The 21321-nt window shown below is 50.0% G+C and overlaps 1 protein-coding gene across 1 annotated transcript; it reads right to left on the reverse strand.

Annotated features, from left to right (window-relative positions):
* Positions 1–1121: 1121 nt before the first annotated feature.
* On the reverse strand, positions 1122–21135 carry KLHL36 (kelch like family member 36). Its single transcript, XM_054269408.1, has 5 exons — positions 20896–21135; positions 16103–16184; positions 11350–12423; positions 9609–9766; positions 1122–3170 (listed from the first exon to the last, which is right to left on the reverse strand). The coding sequence occupies exons 2-5, from the start codon at positions 16160–16162 to the stop codon at positions 2615–2617; spliced, it is 1848 nt and encodes a 615-aa protein (XP_054125383.1). The 5' UTR covers positions 16163–16184; positions 20896–21135; the 3' UTR covers positions 1122–2614.
* Between the last annotated feature and the right edge of the window lie 186 nt (positions 21136–21321).

The following is a 21321-nucleotide window of genomic DNA, read 5'->3' on the forward strand; positions in this document are numbered from 1 at the left end:
ATCCCAAATCCAGGGGGATCAGCCACACCTGGATCCACAACATCCCAAATCTGGGGTGATCAGCCACATCTGGACCCACAACATCCCAAATCCAGGGGTGATCGGCCATGTCTGGATCCACAGCATCCCAAATCTGGGGTGATCAGCCACATCTGGATCCACAGCATCCCAAATCCAGGGGGATCAGCCACACCTGGACCCACAACATCCCAAATCCAGGGGTGATCGGCCATGTCTGGATCCACAACATCCCAAATCTGGGGTGATCAGCCACATCTGGATCCACAATATCCCAAATGCAGGGGTGATCAGCCACATCTGGACTGAAAACACCCCAAATCCAGAGGCACTGTGCCAGACCTTGCCTTTAGGAGTGCTCCCTGCCATGGGCTTGGAGGTGCAAATGGGGATCACTTGTTCCTTTAGTAACGGGAAAATGCTTCTGGCAGCAGCAGGTAGGATCCCCCAGGGACCTCTAATGACACAGGACATGTCCCACCCTCACTCACAGCCTCTGGCTTTGGTATTTTCCCCAACAAACCCTTTTTGATGAGCACTGAAGCTGTCTTTTGTTCATGTTTAACATTAAGAAATTGTACATTGTTTATCTACACTCCATTAAATTCTGTCTTTGAAACCACCCTACAAACTGGATTGGATCTTTTGTCAGACCTGCAAAAATGTGAAAAGGAATGGTTTGGCTTGAAGGGACCTCAAAACTCACCTTGTGTCACCCCCTGCCATGGGCAGGGACACCTTCCCCTGTCCCAGGGTGCTCCAAGCCCTCTCCAGCCTGGCCTGGGACACTTCCAGGGATCCAGCACCTCCCCACCCTCACAGGGGAGAATTCCTTCCCAATATCCCATCTAACCCTGCCCTCTGGCAGTGGGAGCCATTGCCCCTTGTATCTTCTGACTGTCTGGAGCAGAAAAATGTAGAAAAAAAATGAATTATCTAAATAAGTTCTACTTCTACTTAATATTGTTACATTTATCTTGCTGCTAAAATGTTTCCACTGTTATGAATTCCACTGAAAAATGATTACAGGATTATTTTTTTCCAATTAATCAAAAAGGAAAACCTCAGTGAAATCAATACACAAGACATCAGACTGTGATGAATAGAATATTCTAAACTGGATTTATTGTTCCCAGACATTAATGTCATACATAAACACAATAAAAGAGGGGATATAGTAACAAGCAACCCAGTAACAGAAAAAAAGCAAGTCTTTGAAATTTTTGTTGAATACTTACACATGAAAATGTCCCCAAAAAGTTAAGTAGCTGTCAGTCAACATAGCAAGGATTTCAGATATTAAAAAAAATAACCCCAAAAACTTGTCAATGAGTTTGTCATAACCAAAATGTTCAATTTGGGGTTTTTTGGTTTTAAATTTATTTTTAGGCTAAAAAAGAATAACCATTACCTCATGCAGTACACTAAGGCTTTAAAATAAATCCATTAATGCAAATGAAAGCCTGACTCCTGAGGCTTTTTTTTAATTAAAAAAAACACCAAAAAAAAACCCCTCAAAGAGTTCCAGAAAATTAATTCCAACTAGTTTTCTTAGCATTGAAGAAACAACCTATAACCTCCTTGCACTCCAGAAATTTATTGTCACCTCTTTCCTTACACATGTGCTTGTAGTAGGTCTTAAAGTAGTTTTCTTTAGTAGAAACTCTTACCAGAGTTTCAAATGAAATCAAGTGCAAAAATGTTTTCTTAGTGTTTTCCAATGATTGAGGTAAGTAGTTTGAGGGGGGGAAAAAAAAGACAAAAGAATGAGGGTAGCAGGATATCACCTGGAAAAAAGACAAAAGAATGAGGGTAGCAGGATATCACCTGCACATACACCAGATCAGAGAAATCTGAAATACATGGAAAGGGAGATGGGAGAGGAGGACTGAGGAGAAAATAACAGCAATGATCAACAGCTGAACTTTAAACCAAAGCCCTTGAAATGCACTCAGCAGATCAGCAGCCACTGAATAAAGGGTGTTTATGGCATGGCTGTCGAGCTGGGCTCTGGGGGAGCTGGGATTGTGACAATAGTCCCGATTCCAGCTGACTGCCTGACAATGCTGGGAATGCCAGCGCTGCTCCGGCAGCTGCTCCACGTCCTGGCCAAGCCACACAGACACCAAAGATCATCACACCAGGAGCTCCTGATGCCAACAGCGCGGTCACGAGCACAGAGCTGCAGCTTCTACAGTCAACAACGTAATATATGGCAAACGAGAGACTGAGTTAGCAAAATGTGGTATAAAAAAGTAGAAAAGTTGTTTTTAAAAACCTCCTTAAAACGTCGATATAATACGATGTATGTGGAAATGCCATGAACCACAGAAGGAGAAGCCTAAGCCTTGACATTCAGGAGAGCAGCAGAACCTCTCTGGCCACATCACCCTTCGTATAGCAAGAGGGGGAGTTTTTGGTTTTGTTGTTTTTACCTTAAACATGAGTTTAATTCAAAAACCACATTCAAGTGAACATTTTCTGAGGTTTCAGAAGATGCCCTCCCCACCCTGTTTAAAAAGAAAAAGAATTAAGGTTAGATAGAAATGTCTAAATACAAGGAGCCCACCACCCAAGGGTGGCTATCCAGGAGTGGTCATCTTCCTCGATCTTGATGTTTCTTTGTTTTTATCTTTTTCTTTTTGTCCTCTGTTTTGGGTTTCAGGGCGCAGACGCACGCGGACACTCCGGCAATCGCTTTGGGCAAGTCCGTCCCTTTGCACCACTTATTTTTCTCCTTATCGTACACCTGGACTGTTTTGGAGAAGACAGCCTCCTCCCAGCTGTACCCTCCAAGGATGTAAATCTTGCCTTCCCAAACCGCCACCCCCGATTCACTGTTGGCTTGCAGCAGAGGGGCCACCCTGGTCCACTGGTTGCACTGGGGGCTGTAGGACTCCACGCTGAGGATGTCGAACCGAGCCATGGTCTCGATGTTGTCGTCGCTGCCGCCGATGGAGTAGATGTTGTCCTGCAGGGTGCACATGCTGTGCCAGCCCCTGGCCGTGATCATGGGCCTCTTCTCCTCCCACACGTCCGTGCGGTAGTCGTAGCACAGCAGGTTCTTTCTGTAGGGCCCGATCTGGTAATCGTGGCCTCCCGAGATGTACACGAACTCCTTGTACACGGTGCCGGCGTGGCCGTAGGTGAACCTGGGGCACAAACAGGAGCAGTCCTTAAGGGTTTTATCAACACACCAGCACGCAGAGGGGCTGTGCTAAAGAAGCAAATAAACAGTAACTAAAGGCAGAAGAATCCCTGATCTGGCGGTTACCCAGTAACTGTAACTCCTCTCATTCCCAGGGCCTCACCCTGCACTGCAGAGTGCACAGCCTGGCAACCACTTTTAAATCACCCTTTCCATAGCTGGTCACTACAGAGCACTAAGGCATGACAATCACTTCTTAATGCATCCTCTAGAGTGTGTCACACAACAGAAATAGCCCATCCTGCTCTGCTGGCATGACCTTCACTCCCATGTTTCTGCTCCAGTGCTTGGCTTGCATCAGCCTGAGAGGGCCAGAGAGGGAAAAAAATCCACATCTCAGAAAGGGTTTCTGTGACAGAAAGAGGAAATAATCATGACACGTCTCAGACTTACCAGTAGGGATAAACCAAGAGAAACCAAGAGGAAAACTGCTGCTGCCTTGCCCTTGCACAGCTTTAGGATCACTGCATCCATTTCTTACCCACGGGCGCTCTCTGCCCGGTTCACCTGCAGTCCCAACACAGGCAGTGTCCTTTTCATGAGCCATCTGTCTGCTCTGCCACCGCTGCCCTACAGCTGGGAACTTCCTTGGTCACCCCAGGACAAGGCAGCAGCCCCCAGCCCATCACAGATCATGAGAGAAAATGAGATTGGAGAAGCAGCACCATGCATGCTGCATCCACAGGGCAGAGAGAAACCCCTTTTGATCATCTGTAATAAACCCACTATAAGAACAGCCTGGAGACCTAAGTTTAACTTCACACTGGGCTATTCCTGACCAAACCCCTTTGAGACAGCCAAGGTGATGAACAGCATCAGCTGCTTTGAACATATTGTTCATACACATATTTTTTCCCTCTTTTGGGGGAGTTGGGGTGTCAAAAGATGCAGCACCAGCCACAGCGAATTGGCTCTCACAAGGAGCCCAAGCAATTCAATCCCCACAGGGCACAGAGCAATGTTCTCATCAGGCTGCACTCACCAGCCTCTACCACCATCCTTTGTGGTCAGGCCCTGCAGACCACGCAGCCTCCATGGCAGACAGAGCTCTGTTAGCATTGCTGCAGCCTTTGAACTGTGCCTGGACACGCTGGAGCTCCGTGTGGAGAGAACCTTGAGCTGTTTTTATTTCACAGGCTAATGGTTTCTCTGAGCCACACAAATGCTATCGGAACATCTTCCACGCACCTGAGTGCCAGCACTTGCGTGCCAAGGGAGAAGATGGCCTAGGAAAGAAACCCCACATTTACCCTGAAAGCACAAGGCTTCTGAGATGAGCTAAAAGATGGTTATTATCCTAGATGCCTACCAAAACCTCTGATCCCTGTCTGAATCAGATATTTTAATAGGTTCCTGCTACAAGAAGCAGAAAACCCCCTGACACGCTTGGGCTGACAGTGCTGAGTGACCAGGACAGTCTGTTCAACTACAGGGGCTGGAGATCTTGCAGAGGTGACTTCACTGCTGTTCTCCTCCTTGGCCTCTCAGGGAAAAGATGGAGAGAAAAAAAGAGAGAGCTTTGGTGCAGTTATGGACTTTATCCAAAAAGGCAACTCAGAATTTCCAGAGCTCTCACTGTGCCTCATGATGGAAGCAGTTAATTCACGCTCAGTGCTTCTGGGGGACACCATGTACCCTGAGCACATGGACCCCTGGCTTTCACCCTGACAGAAACACCAGGCAGGTGAAGTGCCCAGAGATGCTGCTCCTTGGCTGAGGTCTCTCCCAGACAAAACAGGGGCTGTCCCACTCCAGTGGCTCCTGGGCTGCTTGTCAGAGCCTGTGTTTCTCTACAAACACAGGAATGGGTTAAAAATGCTCACTCTGGGGATGGGGTGAACAGCTTGAGCTCAGTTCATTTCAAACTGCAGCAGACTTTAAACCCACATGAAGCCAAGCTGCCTGGAGGCTGTGCTGTACCAGGGAGTTTGGAGGAGTCAGGAGGGGGACAATGAGAGGACATGGAGTGCACCCCAGAGCCCTGCACTGCTGGTGGCAATCACACTGCATTCACCATTCAGGGGGAAAATGACCCTAAGTTAATGAAAACCTGCTTGGCTTTTGGAGAAGTAAGTTAAATATTCTCCTGCTCTGGAGCTCTGTGCAGGTAAGCAAGCAATAGCCATTGTGTCTCAAGCACAGGAATGCAGCCCAGCACGGGCAGCTGCAGAAAAAACACTGATTTTCTGGTTCTTTTGTCTCAGTCAATGTCTGTGTCTAGGAAACAGCAACAGCCAGAGAGTGCTTTGACACAAACCATCAGATCTGAAGCACCAAATCAACCATCAATTTGTTTTTGTCCAGCACAGGACAAATACCCACTGAAAGGCACCAGAGGTGTTTCACTTTGAAACTTTCACTTCTGAAAGCTCATCCAAAATAGCATCACTTTCCTAGGAGCTGCATGAAATAGATGCATAAATTGAAACCAATCAATACAAATCCTTTCTACGAGGCCTGTGATTGAGAGAGGGGCATTTCTAAATGGGCAACAGAACAGGCACATCAATAGAGTGGGTCTAGACATCCTCCAACAGAGAGCATTGAGCATTTTGGCAGCATTATCTGCAAGAGTGGCCAGAAAAAAGCAGAGGCATTAAAGAAAAGAGATTTGATTTTAACATCTGCTGGAGCCTGGCACCAATTTTGAATGCCTTAACCCAGATGCAGTGCTGAAAAATTAGTTCCTGACCCAGTAACACCATTCAAATGCCAGAAAACCTACAATTTACTGCCCAAGACAGAAGAGCACATAACTCAGTAGAGCTTTGGGAATCCCCTGCTCCAACCCAAGTCCAGGTGAGCTGTGGTTGCTCTGGATCTCGGTGTCCACTTGTGGTAGCCCTGAGAGATCATTCATGACCCAACTGGCAGAGCAGATAGCATCACTGCCCAACCTGTTCCAGCACAGCTCCCCACACAGCAGCTTTCAGTTCTTCTGCCAAACTTTAACCTAGGGCCACTCCATTAATTCACTGCTGGCTGCAGCAGACCTTCCATGGTGTGCTCCGGATGAGAACACACTGCCCCACCTGCAGCTCCTCAGCACCGCTGCTCCCTGCCGGGCTAGAAACCATAACAGAAACTGCTCCCAGTTTCTGGGAAAAGGGGAAAAAATATAAAACCTCTCTGAAGAAAGGAAAGGTATCCCACAAGCAAGGACCCTAATTGTTACCGTTAGGCTGGATGTGACATACACACATGATCAGGGTTTAAGAAGAAAAAGTTTTTTATTCTGCGTGTTCTCCAGCTTATATACTCTTAACAAAGTGTGATCTTAAGTCATTAACTACATCACAGTAACTTATTATATTCATTGGTGTAAAGCAATTAACATTTCTGTAAAACTTTTGCCAATTATATTAATGTAATAAGGCATGTATACACATCTCAGCAAAGCTGAGTGAACAGAAGAAATAACAATTGATGATTTTTGAGTGTATCCATAGCAAAGAAGACAAGACTGTCAGCATAGAAACAGATTACAAAAGATACAGGAAATTTTTTGTAAGCTAGACTACGTGCATAAGTAGATGTGTATATGTGCCTTATTAAATTTCTGTAAATCTTTTACCAATCATATTGATGCTAATTGCTTTGCACCAATGAATATAAGTTTTTGTGATGTAGTTAGTGACTTAAGATCACGCTTTGTTAAGAGTATATAAGCAGGAGAACACACAGAATAAAAAACTTTTTTCTTCTTAGACCCTGATCACATGTGTGTATGTCAAGCTGACCTAACAGTAACATTGTGGCAAGCTCTGACCCTTGGGAAGCAACAAAACAAACCCATTTTCTGGATGTTCAGCATAGAAGCTTTAACAAACAACCTCTGAGAGTCCCACCCCACACAGCTTGAGTTGAACAACACGAGCCCACACCCCAGGATGAGCTCAGCACGAGCCTGTCACTCCAGGGAACAGGATCCAGGCAGTTGCTGGCTTGGGGCAGTCAGGAATGGCACCAAAAATCTGCTGGTGGTCATGCTCCCAGAAGGACCAAAACTCCTACACGAGTTCTCTTCAGAGGGAAGAAAACAGAAAAATATGAGAAAAGAACAGTTTTGTTGGGATACAATGCCTGATCAGGCAGTCAGGAAGCAGAAGACTGGAGCTTCTGTTTCCTCTACATGAGAAGTCTTGCTGCTGGAAGAGGGCTGGGGGAGATGTTGAGTGAAACAGGAACTTAAATCTGTTTGGGAACACAGAGATCAGATGAGGAGTGCATTGAAGGGAAGAGTGGAGCAGGCAGCAGGAACTGTAGCTGGAATGCTTTCAGTCTTGAATGGATCACAGAATCCTCTCCCATCCTTCCTCCCCTGCCAGTAAATCACACTCACAGGGATGGGGCAGCCACAGCTTCTCTGGGCAAACAGAGAATGGTCTCACCATCTCACAGCTGAGAATTGTTTTCTAATATCTGATCTAAGCCTGCCCTCTGCCCGTGGGAAGCCATTCCCCCTTGTCCTGGCCCTCCAGGCCCTTGTGAATTCTCTCTCCATGGTTCCTGTGGGCTCCTTCAGGCGCTGGAGTGCCACAGTTGGGTCACCCTGAAGCTCCTCTTCTCCAGACTGAACAATCCCAGTTCTCTCAGCCTTCCCTCTTAGGAGAGCTGCTCCATCCCTCTGATCACCCTGGTGCCTCCTCTGGGCTTGCTCCACCTCAAGTACCTCAAGGAGGGGCTGCCCAGAGGCTTTTCAGCAGCCCCAGATCTGCCAGGGCACCCAGCTCCAGCAGTGGATGTGTGTCAGAAAGGTTCCTGTAGCTCACCTCTGGGTCTGGCCTTTTGCAAACTGCATAAAGTTCTTTTTGCTTTATTCCTTCTGTGCAGAAGCAATTCAAACTCAAACAATTCACTGCCCAGCACTAAATGGAAAAAAAGGGCTGAAAAGACAAAAAATCCAAAGGGCCCAAGAGTCCACTAAGATCTAAATAAAGACACTTAAATGTGCAAAACTGCAGCTGGATGGAAAAATGGGGAGCTGTCACCACACAGCTGAGCTGACACAAGGACAGAGCAACAGAGAGGGAAGATGCAGAATCGTTTATTTGGGTGCAGGAATAATTCATCCTAAAAGGGGTCTGTCCCCTAAAGGGGGGACTTTTGCCTTGTCCAAGCAAACCAGCCAGGCAATCTAATAACAAATTAACACCCACAAGTCAAAGTTCACTTTAAATGCCGCAGCTGCAGAATTCCCAAAGCCAGCACACAGGCAGCAGTTGGAATATTCAGACAAACTGCTCCTTTTTAGAGAGGCTGGGTGGATAAAGCCAACTGTGTGGACTTCCCCAGGATCATTTATGAGTAAAAATATCCCCACAGGATACACCTCACAGGTGATCCCAGTTAAGAGAAGGATTTAGGACCTGAAGGTACTCTCCTACACAGCTTCCCAGGCAGGGCTGTGGTGTTTAGCCCCAACTGCTGGATCTGCCCAAGTGAGCAGAAATAAAAAGCATCCTGCTTGTGAAGAGCACTCGAGCCCAGCTGCTAGCCTGGATCAGCCTTGCATTGCAGCACCTGCCCAAAATAGAATTGGGCAACAGGGTTCTGTGCCTTCACTGGCTGCCTCTGGCTCTGCAGCCCTGCAGCTCAGGGACCAGGGAAAATCCCTGAACTCTCACACAAACTGCAGGAACCTGCTCTGTGATGGCACCAGGGAAGCCAGCACTGCTGCTGAGCTTTCAGGCATCATGGAAACAGCTTCCACACAGCCTGTGATCCCCTCAAATGTGAAACATCACCAAATCTGATCACAGCAAATGAAATGCTGTCCTGCTGTCCTTCCAAAGTCACTGCTCTGACACTGATTCAAGACACAGCAATGTTCTGTCTGCTACAACAAGAGCTGCAGGGCTTAAACCTCTCACAAGAGCTGTTCTAGCCACATTTTAACTCAGATATAGAGAGAGAGAGCTCACATTTGCCAGGGTTCTGTATTTCCAACACAGATAAATGTGTTTAGCTGTGACAGCCAGCCTGAGCAGCCCAACAAAAACACCCTACAAGGAAAATCATCACACCAAGGTGACAAAGTAAGGCCAAAGAAATGACAAATCCTTTTGACCAAGACGTGAAAAGTGCTTCTGAAATTATTCAACTCCAAGAGGCCTCAGGAAAAGCTTTGTAAGAATTGTAGAATGAAATCAGAGCTCGCCCTCCCATCCTCCAGATGCACCTCGGGATGAAAATTCAAACCCTGCTGACACAAGGCACTGCCTGCTCAGCTCCAGCTGCTGCTGTGGTTGGCATGGCTGATGTCACATTGCTTTTACATCCCTTCTCTCCCTTCCAGGGCTCCTTTCATCAGCCAAAGCCACACAAGCTCCCTTTGCTGCCCCCCTGCAAACGCAGGGGAGCCTCCAGACAGTGCAGTTACCTGGGCAGTCCTGCTATGTAGGTCCAGGAGTCCTTCTGAGGGCTGTAGGTCTCCACTGAGGACAGGGCCCCGTTTTCATTCCTGCCACCAACAGCCACCAGCATGTCAGTGATGGCTCCCAGGTAGAAATCCACTCGTCGCTGTCTCATGGAGGCAACCTGGCAAAGAGAAATGAGCTGCCGGCATCTTCCAGGGTTGGGCAAGCAAGGGACTTAAGGGCTATTCGTGTCTGAGGATGGGAAAGTTGCTCCTTCCCCTTTATTTGGTAAGGAGAAATTCTGGTTTTGACTATTATATTCATAAAACACTTCTGTTTTTCTGCAGTAGCATCCATTTCAAACAAGGGGAAAGCAGGAGACATCTAAGAGACAGGTTACTCTGTAAACATTTGTGTTTATAGGAACTCTTTCCCAGCTCTGCAACAAACAGATATTGGAATCACTGAAATCCACAAGTGAGCCATCCAGGATGGCTGATCCATAGAGGAATCACGACTGGTTCATATGGAAACCATGGCTGCTCCATACAGGAACCATGGCTGCTCCATATGGGAACAAGGAGTGGCTGACACAGTAACCCACACACATGAAGGGTTTTGTGGCAGCACTGGGAGCAAAGAGCTCGTTCTAAGGGACATTTAGCACACAGACACTTGACAACTGTCAGAGACATTTCCTTCTTACATCATACCCATTTCTGATTTATATGTACTACTGCTTGAGGCAGATGAGCCAAGCAATCACCTCTAAGTCCATTCCAGAATTATTCCCAGAAGTAATCTAAAGAACTGTGGGTGGATGCTGATCAGAAATTTCTCAGATGAGATGCCCAAATCCCAAATAAAGCTGAATGTCTGAATATCTGAATATTGCTCTTTGTGTAATTTAAGCATTCCCATAAAGGACTCAAGCAGCTGCTTCAATGTAAATAACTTGACTTGTCATTTGGAAGAGCTGACATGTTGACTATGCCAACAAGCCCTGCCCTTCCACCAGCAAAGGAGAAAACACTCTAAACATCAAGAAAAATAATCCAGCTCAGGCCTCACCTTTATCCACTGGTTACAGTGGGGGTCATACCTATATAGGAGATTTGACACTGCATCCCCTCCATTGTCCTGCATCCCCCCCAAATCCCAAATGAAGATATCTGAATACTGAATATCAGATACCAGAATATCTGAATATTGCTCTATGTGTAATTTAAGCATTCCCACAAAAGACTCAAGCAGCTGCTTCAACTTAACTAACTTGACTTTTCATTTGCAAGTGGGAATAGCCACTTTTCATATGCCTCTGGAATAGCCATGTTGGCTATTCCAACAAGCCCTGCCCTTCTACCAGCAAAGGAGAGAACACTCTAAACACCAAGAGAAATAATCCAGCTCAGGCCTCACCTTTATCCACTGGTTACAGCGGGGGTCATACCTATATAGGAGATTTGACACTGCATCCCCTCCATTGTCCTGCATCCCCCCCAAATCCCAAATGAAGATATCTGAATATCTGAACATTGAATATCTGATATTGAATATCAGAAAGCTGAATATCCAAATATTGCTCTTTGTGAAATTTAAGCATTCCCACAAAGGACTCAAGCAGCTGCTTCAACATAACTAACTTGACTTTTCATTTGCGAGTGCTGCCACGTTGACTATTCCAACAAGCCCTGCCCTTCCACCAGCAAAACACTCTAAACATCAAGGACTTTGAACAGAAAAATAATCCAGCTCAAGCCTCACCTTTATCCACTGGTTACAGCGGGGGTCATACCTATATAGGAGATTTGAGGCCGCATCCCCTCCGTTGTCCCGGGAGAAGCTGCCCCCGGCTATGAAGATGAATCCTCCCAGGACGGCCACGCAGTGGTGACTCCTGCGGGCGGGCAGGGGCGTCTCTGCCACCCACTGTCCCTTCCTGGTGTCCAGGAAGCAGGTGTCATCGCAGAGCTCCAGGCAGCGCTCCGACACCTCCCCTCCCACGAAGAGCAGGCGCTCCTCGCAGGTGCGCAGCGCCGTGCGCTTGCTCTGCAGCACGGGCTGCGCCGCCACGCTGTTGTGGTAGCTGACGGCCTCCTCGATGAAGCCCTCGCAGTTGGCTTCCTTGGGCAGCAGCGAGCACACGGCGGGCTTCACCCGGTGCAGCAGGTCGCTCTTGGGGATCAGGGGGAAGTGGATGTTGTCCAGCACTTGGTAAGCCTCGTTCTCCCGCTCCGGGTACTGCGTGAGCCACTGCAGGGCCGCCTGCAGCAGGTCGTGCTCGCACTCCTGCTGCACGTCGCTGCTGTCCAGGTACTGGCACAGCTTCTGCAGGGAGATGTTCTGCAGGAAGTCCGGCGTGAAGGACAGAGTGCCGAAGTTCTGCAGGATGAAGGAGTCGATGTAGGAGTCGAGGCGTTTCAGGTTGTAGATGGAGGCCAGCTCCTGCAGGTACAGGTAGTTCTCCTCGCTGACTTCGTTCTCCAGGTACTCGCAGCAGAAGTCCACCACCTTCCAGATCTGCAGCAGGTGCGCCGTCTCCAGCACGTAGTCGATGTTGCCTCCGTCCAGGGACAGCTCGCTGCCGTACAGGAAATCCACCACGGCCTTGAGGCCGATGTAGGAGGCCCCAAAGAGCTCCACCTCCTTCTGGTGGGCCTCCCTCATGCCGATGGTGAACATGGAGTTGAAGTAGTCGCTGCACACAGCCAGGAGGTTCCTGTGGGCCGGGACTCTCTGCTCGTCCACCACCAGCACGATGTCACAGAAGAGGCCTCGGTGCCTCTGCTCGTTCAGGCTCTGCAGAACCAGGCTGGAGTGGTCATCCCACCTGTACACCTGGGGAACACAAACAGCATCAGGCAGGTGGCACCTCCACCACGATCAGCTCCAGAGTGGAACGTGTTTTCCCACTAAGTGCAGTCACACATGAGTCAGAGACAGCTTTTGTGTGTTGCATATTCACATTTATAATAAATTCTGACATGAAATAGTTGGCAAGTGACACAGTACGAGCCTGAGCTCCTCACCTTCACTTTGAAAGGCCTATGGAGACTTTTACTGCTTCCTACTCCCCTTTCTTTATAAAATTTACTCTTCCTTCCCCCACAGTGCTGCATTGAAACCTCCTCCCTGATGAGTTATACAGGCACAATTTTCTGAAGCTCTTCCACTCATTGTCTCAGAGACATCTTGCTGACATTTCCTTTCTTCCTTGTCCCCCAAATGACTCCTTGCAGAGTTCTCCCAGCTAAGCTGCTCACAGAGCATTCAGAGTGGGAAGCAGTACTCTGAATTTTCATTCAGCCCATGTATTGTTTGGGTTACTGCTTGCTTGACAGCTACCCCCTCTTAAATCTTTCCAGAACTCTGCATTTCTAAGCTTGTTAGGGTAAAATCCCTCTCTTTCTTCCCACATTATTCCAGGCACACACACTGCACTCAGAAGGAATAGCTGTTTATTTCTGTGGAAAGCCACACATGTGGAGAGCTGATTCCCACAAGGCTTCTCCTCGCTTCCAGAAGCTGAGGTAGGTTTTGTATAAATGAATAGCAGCAGATATTTTTCTTTTAAAGGACAGGGAAAATGCCCTCAGGACACATCCATTAAGTGCCCTTCTGGGGTCCCTCTGCTCCTCACATTCTGACCACCAGCTCTGGACGTGTCACTGAGCTTTTGAGACCACAAGCATTTGCTTTTTTTCCTCACATATTCACATCACCAGCCTTAGGATGAACCAGGATGGAAACATTTTGTTACCCCTCAAATGTCCTGCAGAACGTGAACTGAACTCTGCTGCTCAGCCCACAATGCCAAGTGAAATTTTAGGACCACCCTCTGGAGGAATTAAATGTGTGATTGCACACTCAGGTACCTGGTGAGGCCTCTTAATAAAAGCCAGGTAAATGCAAATAGCAAATACTTTAATTACCAAATCCAAACCAGGCAGAGCCTGTAAGGACTTGTGTGAGCAGTGAGAAGGGGTGGAATGGAAGCACATCCCTGTGTCCTACCTAGGGCAGCTCTCAGCAGTCCTGGCTGTCTGAATCGTGCCCAGTCCTAAACCCCCAGGCTGCATTGCCAGGGGTGACACCTGAAAAGGTCCCACAGGTGACCTGACCTCCAACACTCTCCCATCCCTTCCCTTCCCCACCAAGCTGCTGTTTCTCCTGGGAATCCCAATTCCCTGTGGCTCTCCTGGCTGCCCAGGCAGAGAGCACACAGCCACAGCAGTCTGCAAAAGCTTTGCTGGGTTGCTTAAACCACAGTGGGACCCTCTCTACCCACCTGGGTGGAAAACGTTTAATTCTTAAAGCCAAGAGGGCTTTTTGAGACCCAAATTAACAGCCAAATGTGCGGCTCTTACTGTGACATCCCAGCAGATCCTCTTTATTTCCTTATGTTCTCTTCTAAACAATGGAGCCCAAGCTGCCAAAAGTCCTGCTGTTGGAATGGCTCTGAACACTCAAGTGTGCAGAGTTAAACCAGTCTAAGGGAAGAGGCTTCAATAATTAAAAGGTTTCTGCATCAAAACTCTTTAATTTGCCTTATACTTGTGAACACACCTCTGAATTTAAAAAGGGATCTATGGCATAAACAACAAAGTGGCCTCCACTGAGGAATAGGAAAAAAAGAAAAAAAAAAAAAAAAAGGTGTTCAAGGACTGTAAAGCTTTTTATCTGTGTTTTCCTGAGGTTGGGAAAAGCTGATATTGTACAGGAGCCTAAGCAGAAACCAGGGGGTGGAGAGGAGAGGGGAGAAGAATAAATATGGCAAAGGATAAACCACACTTCTGTAATCAGGGGTAGTTGATGGTGGCAGATGAACAGACAAGAAATAACAACTTGCAGCACCCTCTCCCAAATCTGACTGACAGGGGATGGGATTGAACCAAAAACCCTTGGATTGAACCAAACCCACCCTCCCTCTGATCCCTGGGAGCTGGCTGATCATTTCTCTCTAATATTCCCTAATTCCACCATCATGCATAACGAGATTACAGCAGAATATCAGATTTGCCAGAGATGCCTCTGTGCTGAGCTGGATGCTGAGGCAGCGGCGTAATCCTGAATCCTGCCCTCAGATCTGCCTGGCAGCTCCTGGAATCCCTGTGGCCATGTGGGATTGCTGCTGCTGCTCCAGGAACCAGGTACAAACCCATCCCACACTGAATACAGCCCATGTGGGATTGCTGCTGCTCCAGGAACAGGGCACAAACCCATCTGGTGCCCCAGGAACCAGGCACAAACTCATCTGCTGCTCCAGGAACAGGGCACAAACCCATCTGCTGCCCCAGGAACCAGGTATGACCCATCCCACCCTGCACACAGGCACTCACAGCTCAGGATTTCAGCCACTTGCTGAGTTCATTTGTTTGGAGCAAGGAATGGAGCTGAGAGCTGCACATTTCAGAACCAAGACTAATTTCATACTGAACTTGAGCATCTTCCTCAAGCTATTTATATTCTGGAGAGCAGCCTTACATTATCCAGTGATTCTAAGTTTAACAGATAGTGACAGCTGCTGTCTAAGCAAGCAAATAAAACAATGCTGTCAAGTTAATTAATTTTTAATGTGATGAATTATCATTACATTCAGACTAAACAATTTAAGTGGCAGACAGGCTCAGGGAAAGATTATATTGGTAGGGATGCATTTAAAAATTAGTCCTATTTATCTTTCATCAATTGTGTTAGACCAGAATTTCAGCTTCTCTTGGATTCAAAGATCTAATTTCTCTCAGACTGTTAATGCAGCTCTGCTGCTCATCAATGGTGCAAAAGAAAATGAGATCTGGCTCATTCAGCTTTGGTAAGGAGGCACTGAAAAGTTTCTCTTTTCCAGCTTCTTTTCCTGGTATTCCAAGGTACCTGTTCTGCATTTCCTGTAACTACAGCACAAAAGCAGCTTGCACTGGCACAAAACAAAGTGAACATAATAATTACAGCTGCTATTAACATTTTATAAGTCATCCTGAGGACCTGCATAAAGAGCTGCCTGTGATGGATTTCCGTGAATTCACAAATAAAAACAATGTATTTGTGCAGACAGAGCTTTGATACAAAGAAAATGAACCCCACAAAGTTAAGAAATAAGCTCAAGTTCTGTGAGTTCACCGGGCTAAGCACAGTTTGCAGGATCGAGGCTCCCATCTTGAACTGAATCTAAGGAGCAATCCCAGCTTTGCTTTTGTAACGAGCTTGGGTTTTACGAGATGGATCAGTTTAAAAAACAAACACACCACATTTCATAACAGAATTTTTAGTATAGAGAAACTACTGTGCTGCAATGATGTGGGTTTCTGAGTTATGAGTCACGATGAGCAGATGCCCATTCGCTGCTGCTTTTCCTTTTTTTCCCCTTTAATCACCAGGCAGCAACTTCTACCAAAAATACTTGAGCAGGTAAGCCACCATTTCCATCCCTCATTTTAAACCTCTGAATCCTCACATTCCCCCCCAAAGGACACCTTGTACCCCCAGCAGGAATTTTGGCAGCGACACGAATCGTACGAACCTTGGAGGATTCGCTGATCTTGTGCGGGCGGCAGATCCTGCTCTGCCGGGTTCCCTCCATGACCGCCCGATCCGCAGCGCTCCTGCAACAAAGGCAGGGGAGGGAGATGTTCAGCGGCTCGCCAGCCCCTCCTGGGCGCTCACCCGCATCTTCCACCGAGCAGGGAACGTGCTGGAAACGCCCGGCTTGAAAAATATCAATTTTCCCTCCTCGCTGCTGTTGCCAAAGGTCGGTGGTGTCAACAAGTTGGGCTCAGCCCAGCCCAGCCCAGCCCCGGGCTCAGCGCTGGGGATGCGGGAGCGCTGCCCGGGGCCGGCCGGAGCGCCCCGGCCCCGCTACATCGGCCGGAGGGGCAAAATCCGGGCGAAAAACAGCCGGGAAAACAAAGCGGGGACAAATTCCTGCGGGCTGCAGCCGCCCCTCGCCCGCGGCCCGGGCAGGAAACGCCGGCGGGGCGGGAGCGGGCGGGGCGGGAGCGAGCGGGGCCGGGAACGGCGGGGGAGGCGCCGGGAGGGGCGGGGATACCCGCGGAGAGACCGAGAGATGGGCAGGGATGCTCGGACACACCCGGGAGATCGGGGCTGTTCCTGCTCCGGGATGCTCGGACACGCGCGGGAGATCAGGGCTGCTCCCTGCTCGGACACATCCGGAGATCAGAGCTGTTCCCTGCTCCGGGATGCATGGACACATCCCGGGAGATGGGAGCTGTTCCCTGCCCCGGGATGCTCGGACACACCCGGAGATCAGGGCTGCTCCTGCTCCAGGATACACGGACACATCCCAGGAGATGCGAGCTGTTCCCTGCCCTGGGATAGACGGACACACCCGGGAGATCGGGTCTGTTCCTACTCTGCGATGCTCAGACACATTTGGGAGATCAGGGCTGTTCCCTGCACAGAGAGCACATCCCGGGAGATCGGGACCGTTTCCTACCCTGGGGTGCATGGACATATCCCGGAGATCAGGGCTGTTCCTTGCTCCAGGATACAGAGACACATCCCAGGACATCGGGGCTGTTCTCTGCCTCGGGATGCTCGGACACATCCCAGGAGCTCGAGGCTGTTCCTTGCTCCAGGATACACAGACACATCCCAGGAGACGGAGCTGTTCCCTGTCCCGGGATGCTCGGACACACCCGGGAGCTCGGGGCTGTTCCTGCCGGGTCAGGAATGATGCTTGCAGGGCCTGAGGCAAGGCAGACATGGGTGGCCGTGCCAGGGGCATTGGCTGCAGGGAATTTGCGTTTTTTTGTGTTTTGTTTGTACAGTGTTGATAAACTGTGCAGTGGCTGTGGGAGGTGCAGCCCGAAGCTCCATCACCATCTCCTGCTTACCCGGCATGACACTACCTGACCTCAGAAATTCACCTCCCCAGTGGGGCTTTCCCTGCCTCTGTGGGACTTTCCCTCATTCCTTACGGCCCAGGAGGCTCAAAATGAAGAACCTCCCCCTGGTGAGCAGCAGGCTGAATGTTCCCTGCCTCAGGGGGGAATCAGAAGCAAAGACACTGCACAGAGCCACCGGGTCCAGTTTCAGGGCAGTGGTCAAGGGGAAAAGCCCTTTGCTCACCCAGCACCCCGGGTACCCCCCAGAGGTGATCACAGGGACAGCAGAAGGCTGTGTGTGTGTCCAGACTCCATCTGCTCTCACCAAGGACAGCCCAGCTTGGAGAGGTGTCCCAGGTGGTGACAAGGCTGTGTGGCTGTAGAGGGTGATGTGTGACACCAGGGGACGGTGCCACAGCTGCCTGTGCCATCAGAGGGTGATGTGTGACACCAGGGGACGGTGCCACAGCTGCCTGTGCCATCAGAGGGTGATGTGTGACACCAGGGGACTGTGCCACAGCTGCCTGTGCCATCAGAGGGTGATGTGTGACACCAGGGGACTGTGCCACAGCTGCCTGTGCCATCAGAGGGTGATGTGTGACACCAGGGGACTGTGCCACGGCTGCAGAGGGTGATGTGTGACACCAGGGGACTGTGCCACGCTGCCTGTGCCATCAGAGGGTGATGTGTGACACCAGGGGACTGTGCCACGGCTGCAGAGGGTGATGTGTGACACCAGGGGAGTGTGCCACGCTGCCTGTGCCATCAGAGGGTGATGTGTGACACCAGGAGACTGTGCCACACTGCCTGTGCCAGCACCTCCGCCTGCCCCAGCCTCTGCCACCCTCCAGTGCTGGGGCAGCAGCACCCAGCCAGCCCCAAGGACACCCCAGGAACCAGAGGGGATGATGGGCCTGTACTCATCTATTGATTACTGAGCCTGGGGATGAAAGTGGTTTTTGCCAGCTTTGGTCTCTCCTCGTGTGACCATGAGGACCTGGGTAAAGACCCTCGGCTGTGTGAGTGAAATCCCACTCTGCTGCCAGCCCCAATTCCAACTGTGACCTGAAAATTGACAGCCCAATGCTGTGGCTTGAAAACTGACAACCCCTAGACATTGACCTGAAAATTGACAACCCCAATATTGTGACTTGAAAACTGACAACCTCAATACTAACTGTGACTTGAAAACTGACAACCCCAATACTAACTGTGACTTGAAAACTGACAACCCCAATACTAATTGTGATCTGAAAATTGACAACCCCAATGCTAACTGTGATCTGAAAATTCAGGGCATCCTCTTCCTGAAGGAGACCATTGTTCTATCCATTCCTTTCTCTGTTCTCTCCATTCCTTTCTCTGCTTCTGCACAGAAAAGTCAGGGATGGAGAAGCAGGATTGAGAACAGGCACATAGAAAGACTGGAGAAGAAGCAAAAAGTGGGGGAGATGGCAAAGAGACACAGGGACAAGGCACTTGCAGGGGTGTAATTTAAGATAATGATAATGTTCCTGGGGCCCATGGCTGTGCAGAGCCATCCTGTTTGCTCAGCTCCCTCCAAATATTCTGAGACCCTTCCTGAACCTCATGGTACATTCTAGACAGCTGAAGGTCACTCCAGACTCGATCCCATGCCTGCTGGAGATGTTTTTTGAGGAGGTCTATAAGTCCTCACTTTCTCTTGTGCTTCCTCTCCAAGGACTCCTGTGACATGGACAGGTATTTCTGGTATTTCTGGTATTTCTGACAGACCAGTGACATCTCCCTCACAGGATGAAAAGCCCCGTGTTCTGAAGGTCTCAGAATTGCCATATGAAAAGCAAGTCAGAGCTCACCAAAGTCAAAAAAGTAGGTGATTTCCTCACTCCAGTTACAGCCTGATGAAACTGAGCACAATACTTATCCCTACACGCATTTAAAAAAATATCCATGGAAAAGTGAGAAAAGACAAGGAAGAGAAGCAAAGAGAAGAAGTTTGGTCTCACAAGGGAGATGTGCATTTCTGATGTTAGATCTGGCACTGAAATGTGTGAGGCATGAAGTCCCTAATTAAGAGAATTAATTCTCCAGCCACTGGGTCACAGAGAGCTGCACAAGGATGAGGTTCCCTCCTCCTAAGGGGATGACATTGGAGTCACCCACCTGTGCCCTAGGAGACATCAGGAGCTGAGGGTCAGAGACTGAAGGGACAAGGACAAGGACAAGGACAAGCAGCAGTGTCACAGGTATAAACAGCAGCAAGTGCCAATGGATGATAAACACAGACTACAAAAATACATTAATGAGCAGATAATGCTCAGCATAAAGGCTTTAGAAAAAATTAAAGCACTCCTAAAAGCAAAGAAAATCAATATAAATCCAGAAGTATTAATGTGTGATTATATTTTCATCTAGAGCCTGCAGCCTGCAGATACTGAGTGTGATTCACTCGGTGTCCTCCACTTGTACTGACTTCAGAAATATTTCCCTGTTCCCTATGACCTCATCGAGCCAGAGAGGCACTGCAGCAGTGCCCCAAGCCTCGCGTCATGCAGGGCCGGGGATGCAGCTGGAAGGAGCTGGGGCAGCCCTGGTGGCACTAAAGGGTCCCTGGCACTCAGGGCTGCTCTGGAGCTCTCGTCCCTCACGTCTGACAGCACTCAGTGACAGGGGGGTGATGGGGCTCCTGCTGCTCAGCCTTCACAGGCACAGCACTGATGTCAAACAAGCAATGGTCATCCCCTGCAAACTTTAAAAGAAACAAAATGTGATACTTTTTACCGAGGAATGCAGTTTTTTATTAAATGGAAAATCCAATCCTATGGGTTTTGGGTAGAAGCCCACTAAAATGCCGAAGGGCTGGTTGGTAAAACTCCAGTCCTTGGGCACGACATCACCCCGCGCTGTTTATTCCCGCGGGTTCTGCAAAGCAGAGAGCTGTCTCTGTTTCTGTGGGAATGCAGCTCGGCCTCACAGGCAGCCTCAGGCTCTGCCCGCATCTCCCGGAGCGCGGGGACTCGCGGGGATGCGGGATCGCTCCTGGGCAGCGCCGGCAGCCCGGCAGGGGGAGATCGCTGCATTGCAACGGGGCGAGCCGCTCGCACAGAGACACGGACACACACACGGATACACACACAGACACACGGACACACACACGGATACACACACAGACACACGGACACACACACGGACACACACACGGATACACACACAGACACACGGACACACGGATACACACACAGACACACGGACACACACACGGACACACACACGGATACACACACAGACACACGGACAGACACACCTGGCCGAGCAGCGGCTGTCACCACCCAAAATCACCCCGGAGCCGCTGTTCGAGGCCGGGGCCGCCCTGAGCGCTGGGGCCGGGATGCGGGTGATGCTCAGCCCCCGCTGCTCCGCACAGCCCTGAGCCCCCATCCCCGAGCCCCCATCGCCATCCCGGCCCCGAGCCCCCATCCCCGCTCACCTGCTCCTCCTCTCCGCGCTACCTGCCGTGCTCCCGGCCCGTTCCCCGGCCCCTCCGCGCCGCCGCCGGCCGCTCCATCCCGGGCTCTGCCTCCTTCCTCCTCCCGGCCCTCAGCGGCCGCCGCAGCATCGGGGGGCTGCCAGCACGGCGGCGCCCGGGAAAAGCATCCCCTCTGCCGGGAAAAGCATCCCCGGGGCGGGTGGGTGCCGTGCCGGGCCGGGCCGAGCCCCGCGGCCCCCGCGCCCCCGCGCCCGGGCTATTGCATCACCGCGGTGCCCCCGGCGGGCCGGGAGGGGCCGGGCCAGGCCGCGCTGAGCCATTGGCGGCGGCGGCGGCGGGGGCGGGACGGGCGCGCTGCGCGGGGCCACGCTCGGCTCGGCTCGGCTCGGCTCGGCTCGGCTCGGCTCGGCTCGGCTCGGCTCGCTG

This window comes from Melozone crissalis, unplaced genomic scaffold (assembly GCF_028551555.1).
Source record: "Melozone crissalis strain CALT ecotype California unplaced genomic scaffold, PUWL_Pcris_2 ptg000007l_1, whole genome shotgun sequence".
NCBI classification, from domain to species: domain Eukaryota; kingdom Metazoa; phylum Chordata; class Aves; order Passeriformes; family Passerellidae; genus Melozone; species Melozone crissalis.

Excerpts from the sequence above, each read along its gene's own strand:
- KLHL36 (XM_054269408.1), bottom strand. The coding sequence starts at position 16,162 with ATGGAGGGAACCCGGCAGAGCAGGATCTGCCGCCCGCACAAGATCAGC. Across the intron at positions 12,424-16,102 it reads AGATCAGCGAATCCTCCAAG|GTGTACAGGTGGGATGACCA; the intron begins GTTCGTACGATT and ends TGTGTTCCCCAG. Across the intron at positions 9,767-11,349 it reads GCTGTAACCAGTGGATAAAG|GTTGCCTCCATGAGACAGCG; the intron begins GTGAGGCTTGAG and ends TCTCTTTGCCAG.